The 22450-nt window shown below is 41.7% G+C and overlaps 1 protein-coding gene across 9 annotated transcripts; it reads left to right on the plus strand.

Annotated features, from left to right (window-relative positions):
• The first annotated feature begins 120 nt into the window (after nt 1–120).
• PSME3IP1 (proteasome activator subunit 3 interacting protein 1) lies at nt 121–20727 on the plus strand. Of its 9 annotated transcripts, XM_016206561.2 has the most exons (9): nt 121–306; nt 933–1049; nt 6199–6285; nt 6720–6861; nt 7361–7459; nt 7849–7970; nt 11744–11877; nt 14550–14614; nt 19978–20727. In XM_016206561.2, the coding sequence occupies exons 4-9, from the start codon at nt 6735–6737 to the stop codon at nt 20193–20195; spliced, it is 765 nt and encodes a 254-aa protein (XP_016062047.1). In that variant the 5' UTR covers nt 121–306; nt 933–1049; nt 6199–6285; nt 6720–6734; the 3' UTR covers nt 20196–20727. The 9 variants fall into 9 exon arrangements, with proteins under 9 accessions (XP_016062047.1, XP_016062051.1, XP_016062048.1 ...); XM_016206565.2 differs by lacking the exon at nt 6199–6285; XM_016206562.2 differs by lacking the exon at nt 933–1049.
• Nucleotides 20728–22450: the final 1723 nt, after the last annotated feature.

Genomic DNA, 22450 nt, shown 5'->3' on the forward strand with positions numbered 1-22450 from the left:
TGGCCAATCCCCTGGCTGAGGTGTGAATGGCCCAATCAAGTGTCTCCCGCGGGCTTTCTGGGCACCGGATTTCCATCGGACTCCTGGGGAGGAAGAGAGGTGCGGATTGGGTTTCGCCGCCGGAAGCGGGGTGGACTTTTGTTGTGGCGGCGAGGAACAGGAAGCCCTGAAGGGTCAAAAGGAATACAAAAGCAAAGGCTATTTTCCTTTTCTTCCTTTTTTCCCAAAGAGCCAGCGGCGTTGGCGGTGGCTGCTCAGGGTGAGCGCTACCGAGGAGAGGGTGCCCCGCCTCCCGCGCGTCGGTAGGTGAGTGTGGCCTGGGCCCTGGCCAGGCTGCGAGACCTGGGCTCCAGCTTCCTCGCTGAGGATATGGGGGCTGTGTCTGACTTGAGGTTTAGCGCCAGGCCTGTTCTCAGTCTGTGCACTCGCCCGGTGTTCTTAGTCGCCTGGGCCAGAGGCTTGCAGAGCCCAGCCTGAGGGGGGCCGAGGGAGCCCGCGGGGTGGTCTACAAGTCGAATCCCTTTCAAGCGGAATGGGGACTTCGGGCTTCTTCCTGGCTTCCCTACCCCTTTTCTGCTAGGTGGGGCCACCGAGGCTCCAGATGAGGACTGGGCTCTATTCCCAAGGAACGGCTCCAGGCCACTCAGGAGACGCGGCGATGCCTGGTTGGAAAAGGCTGAATCACAGCATGTAAATAAGTGTAAGATGGGAAGCACAGTTTATTATATACCGTGTACCAGTTGCTGTACCGTGCTCGTTTTGCAGAAAACTTAGGAAACTAAGACCGAGAGTTGAAGCTCCTTGATTGAGAGTTGGTGGCCCATGTGAATATCAACGTCCGCACGGGGTTAAAGGAGGATACCTGTTCGGATTTAGCAGTGGTTCTTAAACTAGTAGAAAACAAGATCTTGTGCGGCCCTTTTAAAATGCAGATTCCCGGACCCCATCCCCGGATAGTCTGACTGAGTAGGTCTGGAGTGGGACGCAGGAAACCAGGTGCCGGCCTGGTGGTCAGATTTTCCAATGACTTCTTGGGTACCAGCTGTGAGGTAAGATTTGTTGATTCTTCGGCTTTTTGACTTATTGATGTGTTGAGAGGGACCCCATAAAATGGTTTGGAGGGCAGTGCTTCTGAAGTCCTTGAAAGGGATCAGTGTGTAGACTCCTTTTCAATACAAGAATTGAGCTGAGATAAAAGCAGCATTTATAGGCTTTCAAGTAGAGCTTGAGATGAGCTGTTAACAATTTGTAAAGGTGTGAAAGCAGAGGCTGCCCGATTATCTTTCTCAATTGACGTCTTGGTGCCTTTTACCCCAGTGGGCAAATTCTTTGTGGTTCTACGAAAAGAAAAATTATCTCAAGACCTGCCTGGTTAGCAGTCTTTCCTTTTACCATTTAAGAATCTTGATGTTTGGTTAGAGTCAAGCTGCTGCTTCAGAAATTGAAAACCACGTGTCTGGTAACCGAAGTAATTTAAGTGTATGACTCAGCCATAGGCTCAGTCAGAGAGGAATTATGCCTGTGTGGCAGCTAAATTAAGCAGTTTCAGCGTGCTCACTATATGGATCACCACTTAAACCTACTTTATTCTTAAATACGATGTTTCACTCTTTACTGTAGGGTACTTTAAAGATTGTTTGGTCTTTATCTTTGGTTTTCTGCATATTCACTATTACTTATCCAGCTATGGATTTGTTTTTGTTAGATTTGTTTGGTGTTTGTTAGACTTCTTGAGTTTGTGGATTAGTGTCTTTCATTAGTTCTGTGAAGTTCTTGGCCATTTTATTTTATTTTTCTCTTGGCTGTGTTATATCCCTATATTGCCTCTGCCCCATTGTTTTTCTCTTCCTTCTTCCTAACTGATTTAACATAGACCTTTTACTCTGTTCTCTTCCTCTCACTTTTTTTTTTTTTTCACACTACATTCTGGATAATTTCTTCATTAATTCTCTAACCTGTTTCTAATGTGTTATTAAACTCATCCATTGAAATCTTAAATTCAGTTACTGCATTTTTTTAGTTTGTGAAGTTCTATTTGGTTCTTTTCAAATGGGCTGTACCACTGTTTTACAGTTTCTTATTCTCTGCTCTTAATTTTTTAGGTCTGCTTTTTGTTTTTTTAAACATGATAAGCATAGTTGTTTTGTAATCCGTATGCTTTAAATCCACAGTCTGAATTCCCTTTGGATCTGTTTCTGTTGCTTATTTCTGCTCTTTGTCTTCCCAGATCACCTTTACTTAGAAGGTGTAGTTCTTTGGAGTTCCAGATTAAGATTGAGAAATAGATGGTTATCAGACCTCACATCCTATGTGGGCTTTAGTTTCTGTTTCTTCACAAAGGCACCAAAACAACAGCATTAAGATCAGATAAACCCTCAGGATGAAAACAAGTTTGAATATTGGGTTTTATTTCTAGTTTTCACTGCAGTATCACAGCTACTATCAAAATTAAGCTTCCCTGATGCTTTTTTCTGGTCCTCCTTTGCTGAACTTATCTTCTGTTCTCTTACAGCATTCAGTCTTAGTCTACTTTTCTAAATTGCTCATGTACCATCCTCATCTCTTATTGGATGCAAGTGCCTCAACTTGTTAAATAGTAGAGCACCAGGTTAGTGCCTAGTACTGTGCCTTCAACATAATAGGTCCCCTATAAAGATTTATTTCAGAAATACAAATGAATGAGTTTGTTCGCCTTATGTATGGTTGTGTAATGCAAAGTCTTTATTTATTTTTTAAAAATTTGATCTTAGGAGTTCTCTGAAGCCTGGGGGAGGGGAGGTATGATTTAGTGTGGGTTAGGTTCAAAAGCCAGCCCAGATGCAAAATAAAGCCACCTTCGAAAATCTTTTAAGGAAGCACTATGCTGGATGTAGGTATACCAGCGCAGCAAAATTCTAGCATGGCCAGGCTTTCCTCCAGCTTTGGAACAGATGCTGTTTTTCATCCTGTGAGCCTCAGATGAAGTAGTTGGTTTGCATTTAAGAGTCACAATGTGAAATAAATACAACTAATATTAGACTCATTCATAGTGAGGGAAGTGTTTATACTCTGAGAGGCACTCATGAACTAGGGAACTGAGGATCTGCTAAGGGAACCAATATTTTAAGTTCTCTCTTTTTTTCTTCCAGTGCAGATAGATGAACTTAAGGTAAATGCACATCTAATGAGACAGTTCTCGTGTTATGGGAAGATAAATGGATATATAGGTTTTTTAAAAAAATAACTTTTTATTGCATGCATTGTTTTAGATGCTAGACAACCAGAAGGTTACTTCAATTGTCCTTCATAATAAACATTTTAAATATGAATTAAATTGCTATGCTGTGCCCTCATTTTTAGGTTCTTTTAGTTTTCTTTGGTACTGGGATATGGTAAAAAAGCCTCATTGTTGGAAGATTGAGGATTACTTTGTCTAGTAATAAATGCTAACAGAGTGTTCTCTGTTAGTAGTTGTCATTCTGTGAAGTTTTATAATATAGGGAAAATTGGCTTGATCTAAATTACTGTAGCTGATAGAAGAGCCTTCTAGCCAGAAAGCAGTCTTTATTTGGAATACAGTTGAGTTTGCCAGATGGAAAATTCCTTTTAGTTGTGACTTGAACATTAGGGCACAAATGTAGGAAGAGCAGCGCTTAACTATATTTACTGACAAAAGGAAAACGTATTAGCCTATTGCTTTTGCTACCCAAAGAGAAAAGCCTTAGAACACCCTAACAGAGTTTCCCTGGTGTATTTTTACACTTAGAGTCTAACTAATGTTAGAATTAGGAGGGTATGGTGGCAAGTGCTGTAAACACTTAAGTAGTCTGCCATCACAAAATTTAATTCCATAGGAAACCAGATCTCATTAACTTGTATCATGGCAATAGCAATTATTTTGGGGACAGCAAGGTAAATTTTGTATCTTAAAACTTGTGTGGCATGCTATGTAAGACACAGCCTGTTTTGCCCCACCAACCTGGAAATTAGATACCACAGTCTCCAGTACAAACAGTAGAGCAGTGTATTACAGTTACTTTGGCTTGAAATATAAGAACTTCGTTTCTTTGGCCGACAAGCAAGTGTGAAAACTATGTTCTTCATTTGTATCAGTTTGAAACTTTTTTTTTTTTTTAAGTTTGGACAAAGTGATTTTGGTATGGTTTTAGTTTTCCCTGAATTCCCTCTTTGAAGAACTTAAGTAATTGTTTTTAAAATAATGTAATGTTGAGTTTGATACTTTAACTCAGGTCACTTTGAAGAAAAAAAGTTATGTAAAGGAAAGTTGACAGCATTCTTTCTAAAATGAAACACAGTAAGGACAAAATAAGTCTTCCCACAGGAATCTTTATAGTTAGATCCCCAGACCCCTGGGATTTTCTTTATGTTTTGTTTTGTTTTTAATTATTTTAGCAAACAAAGGAGAAAAATAAGAGACTTGTGAAAATTTAGTTAGGCAGTAGGAATTAGAAATAAACACTTTAACTTTGTTGTTTCTGTCATTTCCAGAAGGAGGTAAATAAATGAGTTGTAGGTACTCATTTCCCAGGTTTAAATCGTATGCAATCTGATAAAGTCACTGCTTTGAGACCCTGTTATAGGGATGTTTCGCCCAGAAAAGTGACAAAATAGGAGGAACGTGGGAGTTGTCTTCAAACAGCTGAAGTATTGACATGAAAAAAGGATTTGGCTCTTTTGTTTAGTCCTGGGGATTGAACCAGTGTGTAGCATTTGTAGGGAGACAGATTTCAGTTCAGCTTAAGGAAGAACTATACTATCAGATCTGCTCAAGGAGGGAGTGTGGTGGCCCATCTTGAAGTTTCAAATATGGGTTGGATGAAAATCTCCAGGTACCAGATGGGAATCAGATATGGTGGGCGGTAAGGGCCCATCCCACTCTGAGTTATTTACCAGGAAATAAGGGTGGGGGGAAGAAACCAGACTGCCAATATAGGGTGAGAAAGGAGAGCGACAGCTGATAGAGGGTAAGAAGGGGGGAAATTGAGGGTCCAGTATATCTCCCATCCATTAGAGTCCTACATAGCTGACATTGTCTCTGCCAAGGACATTTATGAAAATGCTGGCTCCGGTTTCACAAGACGTCATTCTGCAGAAATTGAGGAATGTTTGGCATGTTCACAGAGACTGAACAATTCTGTTCCTGTAATAGGCTTCTGGGAAGAGACATCAAGTGATGCAAAATCAGAAGTGTCCAGGTTGTGGGCTTTAGGTGGAGCAACAGCTTCTGTCAATTGATTTTGTTTTCTTTCTAGTAAATCTCAAAATTCTCTTATTGTTACGCTGAACTAAACTTCAGCAACAGTGGAATTTAGGCTGAGACTGTTCTGTTCTGAACATTTGGCTTTATTTTCTCAGCTTCCTTTTTCATTTTTACTTAAGAAAAATGTTGCAAGAGCATTTTCAGCACTGGAATTTGATGTAGGAAGAAAGCTGAAATCGACATGTCCTTCTCAACCAGGATCCCTGGTTTCTGGGGAGGGGTATGATGAGGTGGGTATGAATTTTTTATGTCAGGCTGGATTTGAGTCTCAGCTCTACCATCCACCAGCCTTATCACTTTAGACAAGTGGCATAACTTCTCTGGACCTCAGTTTCTTCCTCTGTAAAGACATATACTTCTCATAGGGTCAGTGTGAGTATAAATGAAGTAATATACATAAAAAGTGTTCAGTAAATAGTTGCTACCTTATTTTTGTGCCCGCAGTAGAGACTTATTATTTTGGCTGTTAAGGATCATCTTGAAATAGACATTGAGTTGATGTGCCAGTAGTGCAGAATGTTAGCGTGTGCTTCCTTGTTAGCGTGTGATTCTGTGAATAGCACATAACAGGTCTTCATAAGGAAAGACACCAGCGAAGAAAAGCAGAACATTTTTGTTGAAAAGAAGGAATGCACACTCTTCTATCTTTATTTCCTTTCCTCCTCCTTTCTGAGAGGTTCAGGTAGAAGTACATAGATTGGGATTTGGGAGTCTTTTGCATCAAGAAACACATAAAGTGGTTGAGGTCATCGTGGGAGTGAGAAGAGAAGGATTGAAGATAGAATCTTAAGTGGCACAGGCATGGAATTTACAGGGAGGAAGATCAGGAAAGAGATGAAGGAGGAGCCACATGAGTATAGCGCAGGTACATGAATCCGAAGTTGGGAGATTGGGTTTTCTAGTCTCCCTTCCTCCATCTGTGGTTTGTGTGTCTCTAGGCTTTCCTGCTTCATAGACCACACTTGATCTCCAAGGCTCCCCAAATACCGGAGTTTCTCCATTCTGAACCTATTTGGAAATAACAGGTCAATCGAGGTAGTGTAATGTCCCTAAAATGGGAATTTCAAGGAGGAACAATGTTAGATGTTACAGAAATAGAGGAAGATGCAAACTGGGAAAACGGTGCCCAGGAGACCAACCTGTGTAGATTAGAGGGACAGAGAAATATTTGCAATGTAAGATTTAATGTGGAGCAGCATGTAATGAGAATTATTCCAGGGCTTCTCCCTGACTTTGTACATAATGCAGTGTTAATAAAACTACTTCATACGTTAGGGAAAATGTAATCATGTGCTTTCATCGATGACTTATAAATGAAACTACTTGAGGATTTCTTCAATTCAAGGTCAGAGGGAGTTTTGAGGTAGTCCATTGCTGGGTGAGAGGGCTAAATCTCCTTGTTTCTCTTTAGAATTTTAATTGCAGTTCTCACTTGAAATATTTTGTTCGTTTTCCGTAGACTGATTGTTTCATTATGGATGGAGGAGATGATGGTAACCTTGTTATCAAAAAGAGGTTTGTGACTGAGGCCGAACTGGATGAACGGCGCAAAAGGAGGCAAGAAGAATGGGATAAAGTTCGAAAACCTGAAGATCCGGAAGGTATGTGGACTTACAGTTTGGCATTCAACGTAACAGTCTTGATCCTCACAGCAGGCCTGCAAAGCAGGTATAAGAGTAGAGGGACTAAGGCTCACAGGGCTGAAGGAGCCTGTGTTAGGCCTCCAGAGCTGGGAACGGAGCTGGGATACTCATGTCTTTGCCCTTTCCACTCTACTGCATTGTCTCCCGGGAGGTTCTGCTAGTCTGTTCTGTCTAGGCAGGTGGGTCCTGGATCCGAACAACTGAGAGAGCTGCTGCTATGTACGGTTTGGGCTGGCCCTTCATCCAGTTAACTGTCTTGGGCCATGGGCCCTATTGACATTGACAGTTGGCTCTGAGGTCCAAAGAGAAGCTATGGACTTTGTACTATTTTTGTGTTATCCTTGTCTTCAGCTCATGCACAGACTTGACTTGATCTTTAAAATCCTTTATGAGTCCAAAATAATATGAAAGAATTCTAAAATATGTGTCTCCCCACCCCTCCTTCCCTTCCTTTCAGAATGTCCGGAGGAGGTTTATGACCCAAGGTCTCTGTATGAAAGGCTGCAGGAACAGAAAGACAGGAAGCAGCAGGAGTACGAGGAGCAGTTCAGATTCAGTAAGCTTTGGAAAACACGGCGTCCCAGGGTCTCTGCAGGGTCTTTCTGATGCACGTTTGCCTCATTCAACACTTTTCCTAACTACCCATGGAGTTGATTATCTAGTCTCTAAATGCTTATTTGCTGGAAAAGAGACAAACTTCGTGCCTTCTAGACCACATTAAACATTTTTGTTTAGAGCTCAAGATACCCATTTTCATTCTGTGCTAACATCTAGTAGTAGGAGAGATGCCATGATTTTATGCCATGTTATCTATTCCAAAGCAAATTCATTCCTCTAATCCCCTGAAGGATCTGCCGTTTATTAAAAAAAGGAAAAGGAAAAATCTTATTTGACTATATTTTCCCTTAAGCCTGCTAAGTGTTCCTTGTTTAATTATTCCCTCAGAAAACATGGTAAGAGGCTTAGATGAAGATGAGACCAACTTCCTCGATGAGGTTTCTCGGCAGCAGGAATTAATAGAAAAGCAACGCCGAGAAGAAGAACTGAAAGAACTGAAGGAATACAGAATATCCTTTGTACTTTGAGAGAAATCTGGAAGGTGTCAGTTTTCCCATCAACATCTCTCATGTTAGTTTCTTTATAAATAGAATGAAAGTCTTCTCCCTGGCAATCTCTGTTCCCTTTCAACAGTGATATTTTGACGACTGGATAACTAACTTGCGGTGATTTATGGAGTTATGTCGCATGTAAGAATCTGCTGCAATCAAAAGCCCAGATCCTTTAGGATTAACTAGAGGCCTAAATCCTAATAGTCAGTACCAGGGTATTCTTGCCTTGTAGGATTAGACCCTGAAACAGATGGGCTAGGCAAAAACCCTCATCCAGGGGAAAAATTGGCTTCTGAGTTTTTTTTAAAAAAAATGTTTAGCAGCTCTCCCAGGTCCTATAGGTACAGCCTGGTCTGTCCCCATAGAGGGGTAGAGGCAGCAACAAAGGTGGCTTTGCTTTGGCTCAGTATTGCCTTTTTAACATCCATGTGAATGTCCTAATAGACATCCCAAATGTAACTTGGCTAAATCAAAATTCTCAATTCCATGCCTCACTACCACCACCCTTATCAGACTGCCTGCCTTCCCATCTTTTCTTTTTCTGATCTTCCCAGTCTCAATAATGGCAGTCCTATACCTCCAGGTACCTGGGGCAAAAATTACGTCTAAAATGTACTCCAAATCTGTGTAGTTCTTGCTCTTCCTACTGCCGTTGCAGTAGTCACTGACTCTTCTCTGGACTACTATGGCCATCTAATTAGTTTCTGCTTCTGCGCTCGTCCCCAACAATCCCTTCTCAGGAACTTTTGAAAACATACATGGGATCGTGTCACTTTCCTGTTTGAAATACTAGTGGCCTCCTGTTGTATTTGGACTTGAGTCTACATTCTTTATCAGGCCCTATAGGGCTCTACATTATTTAGGCCAACCCACCTACCCATTGCATCTTGAACTCACTCTTCCTAGTATTTGCTATACTGCAGCCCACTGGCCTTCTTTAGGTTCCTCTCTCACTGATCTTTGCACTTCCATCCCAAGGCCTTGTACTTGCTGTTTCTTTGGCCAAGAATGCTCTGCCCTCAGATTTTACAAGGCTCATCCCATGGCACTCAGGTCTCAGTTCACATCTCCCTTTCTCATAGAGACTTTCCCTAAGCACCCCACCTAAAATTGCAGCCCTTCTCATCACTGTATATAATGTTATTTTCAATAGTACTTGTCACTACCTGAAAGTCTTGGTTTGTTTGCCTCTTTACTGTTGGAATGTGAAGTAAGCTCTACAAGAACAAGGACTGGTTACCACTGATTTCCCAGTGCCTGGCATATAGTAGTTTCTCAGTATGTATGTGGATAAAGTAATGACTCATAGGAGAGGTTAATAAGGCCACCCTAGTTTTTTTTCTCCTATGAGAAATCTTACTTGAATATTTCAAGCTTCTGTGTTGAATAACTTGACTGGTATGATTGAACAGGCTTTACTTCCAAGATTGATATGACACTATGTGTATGTGTTAGTTGGTATTATTTTGCAGGGAGTGTGCAGTAGGTTCAATTGAAAAGTTATATGTGAGAGCCCGGCTGGGCGGGGCTCAGCTGTTGAGCGTTGACCTAGGATCCAGGCGATCGGGGTTTGATTCCCGGTCAGGGCACATGCCGGGTTATGGGCTCGATCCCCAGTCGGGGGCGTGCAGGAGGCAGCCGATCAATGACTCTGTCGTCATTGATGTTTCTATCTCTATCCCTCTCCTTTCCTCTCTCTGAAATCAATAAAGATATACTTGGGGGGAAAAAGAAACTTTCCTGGCCTGGTAGCATTACAGCCACAGTGAAGAGGCCCCAGGGGTATTGGCTTTCGTTGGAAACTTGGAAAGTTCTGATTGTTTAGAAGAACTGAAGAAAAACAAGCCTGCCAACTCACTGATGTATATGCACTAATCCCAAGGGTGCGTGTAGCCAGAGACCTGTTGAGATAGGAATCGAAGGGTTAGACATTTGTTTATGGAAGCTCTAAACCAGGAGCTGGTTCTTGGATTTAATTGATTGTTATAATATGATACATTTTATAATGAGTATGATACTTGTGAATACAAGTAAGCTGTGGTTTGTGCCATATAAACAACAGATCTCTTGTTTCCTTCAGGTTAACCTGTGTTTATCCATATTATGTGTGTTAAAAACTGTAACTTATAAAAATGCCTTTTAATGAATTCCTTGGGAGTTTTGAGATGTGTTTGTGTATTTAAAGCATTTTACAGGAGAGGGACTTAGGGAAAAAACTGTTGATGCTTCGGATATGGCTCAAAAATAATAATATTACCACCTTCCTATCATCGTCCCTGCCTCCCCCAAAAGAAAAGGTTGGATGCTGTTCTTCAATTTAAAAGAATAAAAAATTAAGTGTTGTTTTTTTTGTTTGTTTGTGCCCTGGTATTGTAAATACACATGTACTTTCATTGTATTAATTCAGAATTTTCTTTGAGTTGCTATCCCTTAATAATAGAATTACAGGTAAAAATCACAGCATGCTCATGGTTTTTGGCATTCTATACTGGAAAGATAAAATCTGTTGTTGTTTTTTCATTTTTATTCTTTAAAAAAATGAACATTTAGTATTAATATCCTGTTTCCATGATGACCTTAAAAACATTAAACTGGTGAAACTCGAAGTAGTACTGAGCATTATGCATAATCCCCATTGAATACTGCAGATATTTAAGGGAACTGTTGTTCGTAAGAACAGAGATAGTGCCTGAAGAGGGGTAAGAATTGGACTTAACTTATTTCTGGTACCCAGTGTTCTCACATAAATAAATAGCTTAGACCATGTGCCCCACCCCTACCTTTGGGATTGATAATACATGCTTCTCAGATCCCTTGGGCACTAGATGTCACTATTGTTCCAATAGGCACTACCGCATCTTAAATAAGGAATTGCACCCTGTTGGAATACTCATCTGTTGCATAATAGGTTGTGAGAGAATGACAGGGAAGGTAGAGAGGACGCTGGTGAAGGAAACAAAAGAAAGTGACAGACCTTGAAAGCCAGAGATTGACATCAAGCATGAAAAAAGTGATGTTCCAAGTGAACTGATTATGCTTCAAAGTCAACTTTTTGGTTCTTGTGTTGTGTTATATATGCACAGGGGTTTCTCATTAAAATCACTTTGAGAGTGTTTAAAACTGGTTCCTGGGCGCCTGGAGGTCCTCATTCAGTAGGCTTGTGACGGGAGTGGGGGGTGGTGACAGTGATGGACATGACGACTCTGTTTTTTCCTTAAGTGATTTTGATGTTGCCTTGTACCAGCAGAGTCAGAATTAGTCTTGGTCATGTCTAAGATTGAATGCCATTAATAGTCATAGGACATTCTGCAAAATTTGATTTTACCCTAAAGGGAGGGAAAAAGCAAACATTTTCAGGGAAGTCATGTTTTTTTCTGTTTCACTTCTATTAAGATCTTTGTTTTCCCCAGTGAGCATATCTACTGTGTCTTCAGTACGTTTTCTGGCTATACTCAGATTTCCATAGAAAATCAGAGGGAAAAGTTAGCTTTTCTATATTATATTGTGCTTGATTTGCCACCTCCCTTTGTGTTCACCTCCACTTCTCTTTAAATCAGCTGGGTTTGACTGGCAGAACAGAGGGGAGGGTTTGTTTGTTTCTGTTTCATCAGTAGGCTAAATGTTACATGGCAGAGCTCAAGTGCTAGTGGATTTTACTTGTGCTCCTTCTTTCCACTTATTCTGCCACAGCTCTTCCTTTTGCTGAGTTTGACCCTTAACCTGTAACTCACAGTAATCTCAACAAGGTTGGAATTTCTCCAGAAAACAGGAAGGAAGTGGAGAAAAAAGTGGCTGCGAAACCCATGGAAACCAAGAACAAGTTCTCCCAGGCAAAGCTGTTGGCAGGAGCTGTGAAGCATAAGAGGTCAGCCAGCACGTGCACCACTTAAATCTCCCTGGCCGTGTGCTCTGAAATGCACTTGTAATGAATGATAGCCAGAGCGAGTCTCAGTGAAGTTCCCCTGGCAGCCTCATCATGCTCTCCTTCTGAATTTGTTATGTCTGACGCCTTTGACCCTGGCCTCGGTATGTTAGTTCAACTCTGCATTGGGCACCCGCTGTATGCCAGGCATTGTGTTAAGTGCGTATTTCTTTCAACAAGTCTATGAAGTACAAATTACTGTTATCAGGTAAGGAGACTGAGAATTGGAGAGGTTGAGAACCTTTATGCAAGGTCACAAAATTATAGGAGAGATGGAGTTTACTATTTGAGCATTTATGTTTCTAAGCAAATGAGGTAGCAAGTTCTCTGAAAGGATTTGTACAGGGAATAATAAGAGCAGAAAGGAGGGAACACTTACTGCTGCCTGGAAGGCGTGCGAGTGCTCCTGTTGGGGAAGTTAGGGAAGGCATTAGAAAGGAGATGTGAGGATGGCTAGGGCTTTGCCTGGCAGATAGGAGGTGGAGTGGGAGAGGTGCTAGCAGCAAGGGCTTTGTGGCCTGTAAGACCGTGGCTTTGTGACAGGGTCATGGACCTGGCTGGGCTCTGCTTGATCGACAGGGTGGCAGCACTGCCTAGAGATTTTGGTAAGTTCTTTGTTATGTTTGCTCCTCCCTTTCCAAATCCTGAAATGCACCAAAGTGATTTAATCCAGTCATTTCCATTTGACCACCATACCATGGGCAAAGTGATGTAAAGTTGGTTAAGTGCATTCTGTTAGGAAAATCAATATGGTGTATTGTCAACCAGCCGCGTGTTTCGAAGGGAGTATATAGATGCAGTCTTGTGGTTTGGCCCACTGTTCATCTGCTGCAGATGTTCCTAGGAGTATTGTTTGCATGTAAAAATGTCGTCATGGTGTAGCAGCAGAGGAGAGAAGGGTCAGCAACCTGAACAGGGCCGGTTACCCGAGCCATGAATTAGTCCTTTCAAGTTTTCGCATAAGCTTTCATGCTGGGCCTGGTGCCTTTCAGGATTTGGACCTGGGTCAGTTTTACTGGACTGTGCCAAGAAAGGGCTCTCTAGGTGGGCATCTACCTGAGGAGTATCTTGCTGCTAGCGGAATGGGTGTTATAACTCCTTATAGTCCGCAGCACCTTTCAAAAGGGGCCCTGTATTAGCTTACTTGGTGACATATAACCCCTTTTAGGTTTTGAAGCTACATCATTTGTTGCTGTTTTGTGTAGCAAGGTGATAAATTAGTCAGTCTCCTGGGGCAGGAGTTCCTAATGTATCACTTGGAAGTTTGTTAATGTGGCTTCTAGGCCACAAGTTCCGGTGCAGTAAGTTTGGAGTGAGGACTGGGAGTCTAAGTCTAGTTAACATCCATCACCACACACAGTTACAGTTTGTTTTTTGTTTCCTTGTGATGAGAACTAAGATCTTCTCTCAGCAACTTTCAGACATACAACACAGTATTACTAACCGTAGTCACCTTACTGCATGTTACATCCCCAAGACTGACTTATTTTATAACCACATGTTCCCTTTGAAGGTGTCACATACATCAATATTTTCTTTTATGGTTAGAGCTTGTTATATTTTGTTCAAGAAATTCTTCCTACGCTGAGGTCATAAGAGAGTTTTTCTTCTAAAAGTTTTAGAGTTTCATCTTTCACATGTTAGTCTTTAATCTATCTGTAATTGATTTTTGTGAAGGATATGAGGTAGGGACTCCAATTTTTTTTTTTTTTTTTTTCAAACAAAAAATTTTCTAGCAGCATTTACTACATACTTCTGCCTTTTTCCCCCAGCGGCCTTTAATGTCATCTCTGTCTTATAAAAAGTTTCCATACATATATTGGTTTGTCTGAGGGTTTGTTTTTTCTCTTGTCCTTGGATCTGTTGAATCAGCACCATTCTGTGTAATTATTGTAGCTTTATAATAAATCTTCATATCTGGTAGGGCAAGTCATATCTATCTATTCTTGGCCACTTTGTTCTTCCATATAAATTTTAGGTTTAGTTTAAGTTTTTTCAAAATCTCTTTTGGGATTTTTATTGCAATGTTATTAGATTGCATGATAAATTTGTGGAGAGAACAGATCTTTATGGACTTGAGTCTTCCTACCCATGGCATGTATCTACATTTATTGGTTTCCTTTAATGTCATGCTATAAAGTTTTATAGTTATTTTTCAAAAAACTTGTGTACATTTTTTGTTAAATGTATTCCTAAGTATTACATATATATATTTTTTTGTTGCTGGTGTGTAGAAACGCAGTCAATGGAATATTTACATCCGGCCACCAGCTCTTGTTAACAAAGGACAAGGGACAGGGACAGGGGACAGGGATGGCTGGCTATTTTTGATGTTTGGGCTTTTTATCCTTGATAAGAACAACAAAGGACCTGAAGTTTAGGTGATGGTTGTAGATATAATGCTTTACCCCTTGAATTGGTCAGGGGTTTAGATTGTCTTTATAATTTATAATGTAACCAGAAGGAGACTCTGAAATGAAGACTTTACATTTCACATTATTCCAGTTCCTTGAGGCTGCCTCAGAGTCATATAAATGGTTATTGGAGCTCCTAATTCCCAAAGCTTTGATCCCCAAGATTGGACTTAGCTCACATCACCATGTTTTTTGTTACAGTTCAGAGAGTGGCAACAGTGTAAAAAGACTGAAATCGGACCCTGACCCAGATGACAAGAATCAAGGTGGGTGGCAGCTTTCATTTCGTTCTTTGCTCACAATACACATGACCACAGTTAGGGGCTGGAATGCATTGCACCTATGAATGACTACATTTATCTCTAAGCAGGCCTACCTAGACTTAATTTACCAAACTGTTTTATACCAGGCAGGATTTATACCTAAGAGTATGTCAGCTGCCCTGCAGAGTACTATGTTAGAAACCTGTGGAGCTGATAAGTGACAATTGTGCTCCCTAGGAGTGCATACAAAGCCAGAGCCCTGGTCATATCACCTTTTCTCACAAAGCATTTTTCTCTGTTTTCCCCAAATGTCAAGTTTCTTGATTTCACCTGGCTTACTACCAGTGAGAGGTAGGATGCCTGGCTCCTGCTGATGGTTGGATTGGATGGAGCCTAGTTCTAATACAGTTTCCAGGAGTACACTTTCTTTGGTGGTTGCTTTTATGTGATCAAATCTGACGCTGTATTAAGTGGCACAGTTTTAAGTCAAGGTGACTGTATCCTGGGTGTTGGATCAAGAACAGGAAATTCAAGAGTGTTTTCAGTTGTACCCCTGAATCCCTGTGGGATTGAGAGTCTGAGCTCAATTCAGTGGGTCGTCTATAAGACAGGGCTTAATTTATTTCTCTCTCAAAAAAATAATGGGTATTTTAAAATATGTATCTATTGAGCAGCAGTAATGGTCAGCTGTTGCTGATTCCTTTTCGCTGTAGAATCTACTTTTAAAAAGGACATTTGGTGAAGTCTCCCTTCCACCTGCATATCCTCTTCCAGCCAGTCTCCTTCCCAGAGGGAAATAGTGTCATACATTTTCTATGTATCCATCCAGAGCTATTCTATGTATGTACAAGCAATCACAAAATTTTTTTTAAAGTTTTATTATAGATAACTTTAAACATATTCAAACATTAAAATGATAGCATAATAAACCTCATCATGTAGCTTCAACAATTTGTAACATGTACCCAATCTTATTTATACCTTCCCAACTGTGGTATTGTGAGGCAAATTATTTCATCCATAATTCTGTATGTATCCCTAAAAATTAAGGGTTCTTTGTTTTAACATAATTACAGTCCCATTATCACACCTAAAATTATTATAATTCCTAAATATTACCAAAAAAAAATTAGTATTTCTTTTCCCATAAAAAATTTTTTTGACAGTGGTTTCTTTTAACAATCAGGATCCAAGTGAGGATCAGACATTGTATTTGGCTATATAGCTTTTAAAAAAAATATCACAATATAGTTCACATACCATAAAAGGAAACGATTCAGTAGTTTTCAGCATGTTCACAAGAATGTATTCATTATTACTGCCTGATTCTAAAACATTTTCATCATGGGTAGGTGTGAAGTGATGTTTCATTACAGTTTTGGTTTGCATTTCCCTAAAGACTAATGATGTTGGTATCATGTACTTATTGACCATTTGTATATCTTCTTTGGAGAAATACATCCTGAGTCTGTTTTTAAATTGAGTTGTCTGTTGTTGACCTTTAAGAATTGTTTTTATATTCTGGATATTAGACACTTGTCAGATACATGGTTTATGAATATTTTTTTCCTTTCTGTGAGTTGTATCTTCACTTTCTTTATAGTGTCCTAGGAGCACAAGAGTTTTAAATTTTGATGAGATCTAATTTATCTATTTTTTCTTTGGTTTCTTATATTTTCGTTGTCATATCTAAGAAATCATTGCCTATGAAGATTTATCTCTGTGTTTTCTTCTAAGAGTTTTAGCTCTGACATTTTGGTCATTAATCCATTTTGAGTTAAATATTATATATGGTGTGAGGTAGGGATCCAATTTCATTCTCTGCAGACATCCAATTGGTCCAGCACCATTTGATGAAAAGACTGTTTTCCCCCTACTGAATTGTCATGGCACTTTTGTTGAAAATCAGTTGACCAAGTGTGGGCTTATTTCTGGTCTCTCTTTTCTCTTCCATTGATTTATATATGTCTGTCCTTACACTATTACCACAGTCTTGATCACTATAGATTTGTAGTAAGGTTTAAAATTGGGAAGTGTGACTCCTCCAACTAACTGGATAGTAAGTATTCCATTATATGGTTGTACCATAGTATATTTATCCCATTTTTTATTGATGAATATTTAGATTGTTTTCATTCTTTCTCTATTATGATGTAGTAAATAATCCTATACATGCATCAGTTTTTATATTCACAAATATATGTCAGGTTAAATACCTAGAATTACTGGGTCAGAAAGGATATACATTTGTAATTTAGGTAAGTATTGCCAAACTGCCCTACAAAGAAGTCATCCCAGTTTATATTCCCATTTGCCATGTTGAAATTCCATTTCATGGGTATCTTTTTAATATGTAGGAAACTTGCTAAACTGTGGCTGCTTAAATAGGATAAGTGTATATTGTGTGTCTCTATACACACATCTATATATAATACTTCATAGAATCTTAAACATGTTTCAACTAGTTAATTAGTAGCTACGTATCTTGTACTTATTCCCTGGTAGGAACTGTTTGCATGAGTCAGTGGAAAGGAGAACTTGTGGGGTCTTTACGCTGAGGCAGACACGTGTTTCAGAGCTATCTTTTTTGGCATTCTGAATCCCTTCTTCCTCCCCCTTCTTACTTCCTTACAGCAGAAGCTGGGCAAGAAATATCCTCTTTTGTTAGGAGCTAAGGCCACACAGGAAGAATGTCTGCTGTATCTTGCTTCAGAGTCTTGTTCTCAGCAGTAGCAGGACCCACCCTTTTGGTCCCCCAGAAGATAGCCCTGTGATCCCAGTGGAAATTCAGGCTTCCCCCCATAGGCCCTGGACTTAGGAGCAGAGCCAGTGAATGCACAAGTTGGCCCCATCTACTCTCAAGTCACGTAGCTGTCTGAATCCCAAGAACATTCTCTATTAGTAATTTCAGTGTTAATTTGGTATGACAATGCGGTCCTGCAAATGCACAAGTTGGCAGGAAACTTCACCAAATGGGTGAGGTCAGAGGGCACCGTTTTGTTCTCTTTGGGCAGTTAACTGCTTTTGGAATGAAATTTGTCAAAGCCCCAGTCTCTTTCTGTCTTCAAACCTCCTAGATAATTGGGAGATCTGGTCTTTTGGCTTAAACCCTGCTGACGCTACAGAGGTCTAGATTTTTGGTTGCATTTCTGCGGCTGACTTCTGTCCTTCCCTTAGGCCAGCCTGGTCCTCTACAGGTGCTTTGGACTGGGTCTTTTCTGTGTAAGAAAGTCACCCTTGAAATACTTAATAGAATGTCACATCTCACTGCACAGCTTCACATAAATTATTTTTCTAAGTAGCTGACTCATACCCTTATAAGATAGCTGTGTGTTTTTTTAAACAACCAATTTTTTCGAATAATATTGAAAGTATCATTGTATGTGTGACTTAATAATACAGTGAATGTTTAGTGAATGGCATACAGTCTGATGTTATATCCCAAATTTTCAACACCCCCCCCCCCCACATACACACAATTTGAGCCGTTTGCAGTGAAATTGCTAAGTGTCTAACACATGTTCCTGCATTCTCACACGCTGTGGACGTTGGCCCGCTCTGTGCCAGGCCCTGTGCTGTATGCCCAGGGCATAGGGATGGCATGGTGAAGAAAGAGCCCTTGTCCTCTAGAGACCTATGGTTAGAGGGGAATATACACAAGCAATCCCTGTCCTCTCTAGGACTGTCCAGTCTTCCACAGCCTTCCTGGCTGTAATACAGGGATGCCCTGTGATTATAGAGACATGTGGGGCTGTTCCTCCCTAATTTAAGTGGCCCAGGATGCTCTTTGGATTTTTGCATTTGCCTTTTAAAAAAATTGTCTGAATAGGTATTATGTGCACATAATAGAAAATTCTGAAGGGACAATGCTATGTGGAGGAGAAAGTTATCTCCCCGTGTTCCCCAACCACTCAGTTTCTCTCCCCAGAGCAGCCACTGTTACCAGTTTTTAAGGTAGTTTTTTCAGATATTGTTATGCATATACCTGGGCGGCCCTCCCCCCACAAATTACAACTTATAAACACCCTCGCCTCTTTTATTTAGCACAGTATCTTATAGACCATTCTATACCAGTAAGCAGAGGTGCTTTACTCTTCTTAGTGGCTGAATAGTAGTCCATTACTGAAGTGGTCCCGTATTGATGGACATTTCGATTGTCTCAGTTTTTTGCTGCTCTCAGCAGTGCTGCAGTGAATGTTCTCATATGAACATCATTTAAGTTTGAAGGACATTGCTGAATTGCCCTCCCCTCCCCCCCAGCAACATATAAAGACGCTTCTTCCCCATACCTTCCCTCCTTATGTTTATTCTCCTGTGTTTAAAATCCAGCTGTTTCTTTTTCTGTGACTGTTATGTCTTTTGTCCACCTTTCTATTTAGTCGTTGGTTGGTTGGTTGGTTGGTTTTGGAAGAACTCTTTATGTCTTAAAGAAATTAGTTTTTGTGATATGTATTGCAAATATTGGCCTCTATTTTCTTGTGGCCCTGTCACCATTTCTGCAGTCACCGTCAGCTCTCATTTCACTTTCCTGCACCTCCATGTTTTAACATTGCCCATCTTAACAGCTTTTTCCCCTTATTAGAACTTCCAGTAAGACAAGCAAATATACTGAGCTCCTGAACTCTGTGTCCGGGCATTTGAGATTTCTTTTAGCTTCTCAGAGTTATTTCTTGCTCACTCCTGATTTTATATACTTGGAAAGGTGTATCCTTTTCATGTTTACATGAGCCGTTAGTTAGGGGTTTGTGAAAACAAAACCCTAGAAGATAATATGCTTGTCAGCCTGAGACAGTGAAGTTGGAACTCCAACTCTTATTCTGCAGTGAGAGCTCAGGAATCATTTTAATACATTATTTTTTTATTCAGATTTAGATTAACATTTTCTACTGTAAGTGTCCTTTAGAACCTAGCAGGTCATTTGACCTTCCTCATCAGTAAAATGCTCCCGGGATAATGCTTGCATGTCAGGTGGTTGCAGTGGTTAAATGAGGCCGGGAACACTTGGAAGGAAGGAGGGGGAGTGGAGTTCTTAACTTTTCCTCTAACCTTTAAGTCCTGCCTTTTCTAGATTGAGGCTTTCTGTCACTAAGGTGGTAGTATAGCATAACTATGGGTGTCTTGGGACAAAGGAGTCTCAGCCTACTTGGTGACATTCTGCCTGGTCTTAAAATGGTCTCTGACTGTGGCTTCTGTCTTCTCGATTTTAAAGGAGGAGCACAGCTATACGGTGAGGACAGCAGTAGTGTTGCCTGCGCGGGGTGGTTTTGAGGCTTCCCTGGCGAAGCACAGCACCTGGCACATGGAAAGAAGACCATGAGCTTCTGAGGAGGGTGATGAAATTGAAGTCCTTCCTCTTTTCTTTGCAGAAGCCCCGTCCTGCGTGTCTCTGGGAAGCTCGTCCCTGAGCGGTCCCTCCATCCACTGCCCCTCCGCCGCCGTCTGTATCGGCATCCTTCCCGGCTTGGGCGCCTACTCTGGGAGCAGCGACTCTGAGTCCAGCTCGGACAGCGAAGGCACTATCAACGCCACCGGCAAGATCGTCTCCTCCATCTTCCGGACCAACACCTTCCTTGAGGCCCCCTAGCTTCCAGGTCCTTACCTCAGGGAGCTCCTCCCCAAGAATAGACCGGATGGTTCACCTGCCTACAGGCATTACCTCCCTCAGAAAACTTCTTTGCCTGTTTCCTGTGCACACCGTGACATTTTTAACCTCGTCTAAAAATGCGCCAGCATCCACCTGTGGCCCGGCCTGTGTTTGGTTTCTCTTTTCACTCCAGTGCAGACGCCCAGACCTGTCTCGTGCCTCTCCTCACTGATGTGGAGTGGGGGTCAGGGCCCGGCGAAGCGCCACCAGCAATGCCCTGGGAAGACAGGACAGCTGGGCTGCACAGGGTTTGGGTTATGTTGCTTTCTCGTTTTTTCTTTTCAAACAGCACAGGGAAGCAAGGGCCGTTCTCAGACAGGTATTATTTTAAACATTCTCTCCTAGACAGACACGTTTGCACTGCACTGCGGAGGTGCGGGCAGAGAACACTGCCAGGCGGTGAACTGGCGCGCTCCCCTGGAACTAACCAGTGCTTGATGTTGTGTGACTAAGATTAAAAACTACGTCTGCAGGTGTGGTCACTTCGCACTCATCATTAGCTGTGAAGTGTCTCCTTACTCTTGGAAAACAGTCCTTCTCCCTTTGTTTCATCCCATTTAAGACTAAACCTTAGAGAAGCAAACCTAGGCCTTATTTCATCAGAGCCAGAAATCACAGGTGCTAGTAGGTATGTGGACCAGGTGACTTTGTTTTGGCAGCTCCTGGGTTCCTAATACCACAAACCCATGGGACACACCTGCATCTTCTGACTATACTCTGCCCTGTCAAGGTCCCTCTCTGGCTGATGCCTTTATAACTGTGGCTTCTGACTATAGGAGCTATTTCTAGCTTAAAGGTGCTGCCCCAGTCCTTTTCTCTTTTATCTGCTACCCCTCCTGCTCTTTTCCCTTCCCACACAGAGCGGCTCTGAGCCAGTGAGCAGCCAGGACTAGAGGTACTGCTCCACCTGTGTCTCATAGAGGGAGGGAGACAGGAATGGAGGCCTCAAGTTCAGAGGTGGTCATGGGCTTAAACTAAAAACTGTGGCCCCCCTGCTTCAGCAGAACAGAACTATTCGGTCCATGCCTTGGGCTCCTGCGTCAATTGTTTCTACCTTCTTGGGTGTGAGACGGAGAGAGACACACAGAATGTGTTGACACTGTGATGCTGGCAGGCAGAGGAGCTACTCAGTTTTAACGTGGGCAGAGGCCCCTGGATCTCATCCAACTCACTCCTTTCCCCTTCCAGTGCAGTGACATTCCGGTGCCCATTGGCAGATGGTGACTTCCCTTCACCCATAATTGATGCCTGATTCTTCCTCCTCTTCAGAACTACTCCGTGCTAATTGTTCCTGGCTGTCAGCTCCATTCTAACAAACGAGGCGTTTAGGTAAAACTGTGTAGGCACCTTCTGTTTCTCTGCTTCACTGTTCCTGCGATTGTGCTTCATGATCACAGACCGTCCCCAGAGCAACCTCTCATCGCTCCGGGAGGCAAACTAAGGAACCAGTCACCCTATGTGTGGTTTAACTTTGTAAGGGGCTATTAACTATACCTCATGACCTCTGTTGATGTTGGAAGAAGTTGACAAAAGGTTGCAGGAATTTAAAACACACTTAATTTGAAGGCTAATAACAAGATCTTGCTTTCCCTGTACTGAATCTGTGCTCCCAGCTCCCTCCCCATCTACCATAACAGGTAGATTGTGTCTAAGGCTGAGCTCTTCAGACAGGTTTCTGCTCCCATGTCTCAGGCGGGAGAGAGACTCACAGGTGATCGTGTCATTGTGTTCTGTTGTACCTGTTAGTGTAGAGCATTGGAACTGAGACGGGTTCTGTGGAAACTATGAGTAGCAAAGCAGGACCTGGTCTGCCCAAGAGAGGAAGGGGCTTTGGAAAGCATCCAGTGTAAACCAAGTGGTTCAAACCCAAAGGATAGAAAAACAGGGCTGGAAGGAAACTGCCGTAACCATAAACTGCAGCACTCCCCTTAACAGAGAACGGGTTTTATAAGTAGGTCACGGGATAAAAACAGTTCGGGGTGCGTTTCTTAAGCCTGCTTACGTTGTCCTGAGTGGCAGTGTTCTTACAACTCTGGAACTGTGCGAGGAAGAAAGCTCGTCTGTGAGGAATCCTACCGCCGGCTATATTTGGATTATCTAGTTTTTGTCATACTGTGCCCTGCCTTTGGCCCTGTCACCCACCTGGGCAGGGAGGAAAGCATAAAACTCAAAGCATCCACTTGCCTCTAAAAAGC

This window comes from Miniopterus natalensis, chromosome 18, assembly GCF_054644295.1.
Source record: "Miniopterus natalensis isolate mMinNat1 chromosome 18, mMinNat1.hap1, whole genome shotgun sequence".
NCBI classification, from domain to species: Eukaryota; Metazoa; Chordata; class Mammalia; order Chiroptera; family Miniopteridae; genus Miniopterus; species Miniopterus natalensis.

Coding starts and splice junctions, on each gene's coding strand:
- PSME3IP1 (XM_016206561.2), top strand. CDS start 6,735: ATGGATGGAGGAGATGATGGTAACCTTGTTATCAAAAAGAGGTTTGTG. Junction 11,878..14,549: donor GGAGCTGTGAAGCATAAGAG/GTCAGCCAGCAC, acceptor TTTTTGTTACAG/TTCAGAGAGTGGCAACAGTG. Junction 14,615..19,977: donor CCCAGATGACAAGAATCAAG/GTGGGTGGCAGC, acceptor TTTTCTTTGCAG/AAGCCCCGTCCTGCGTGTCT.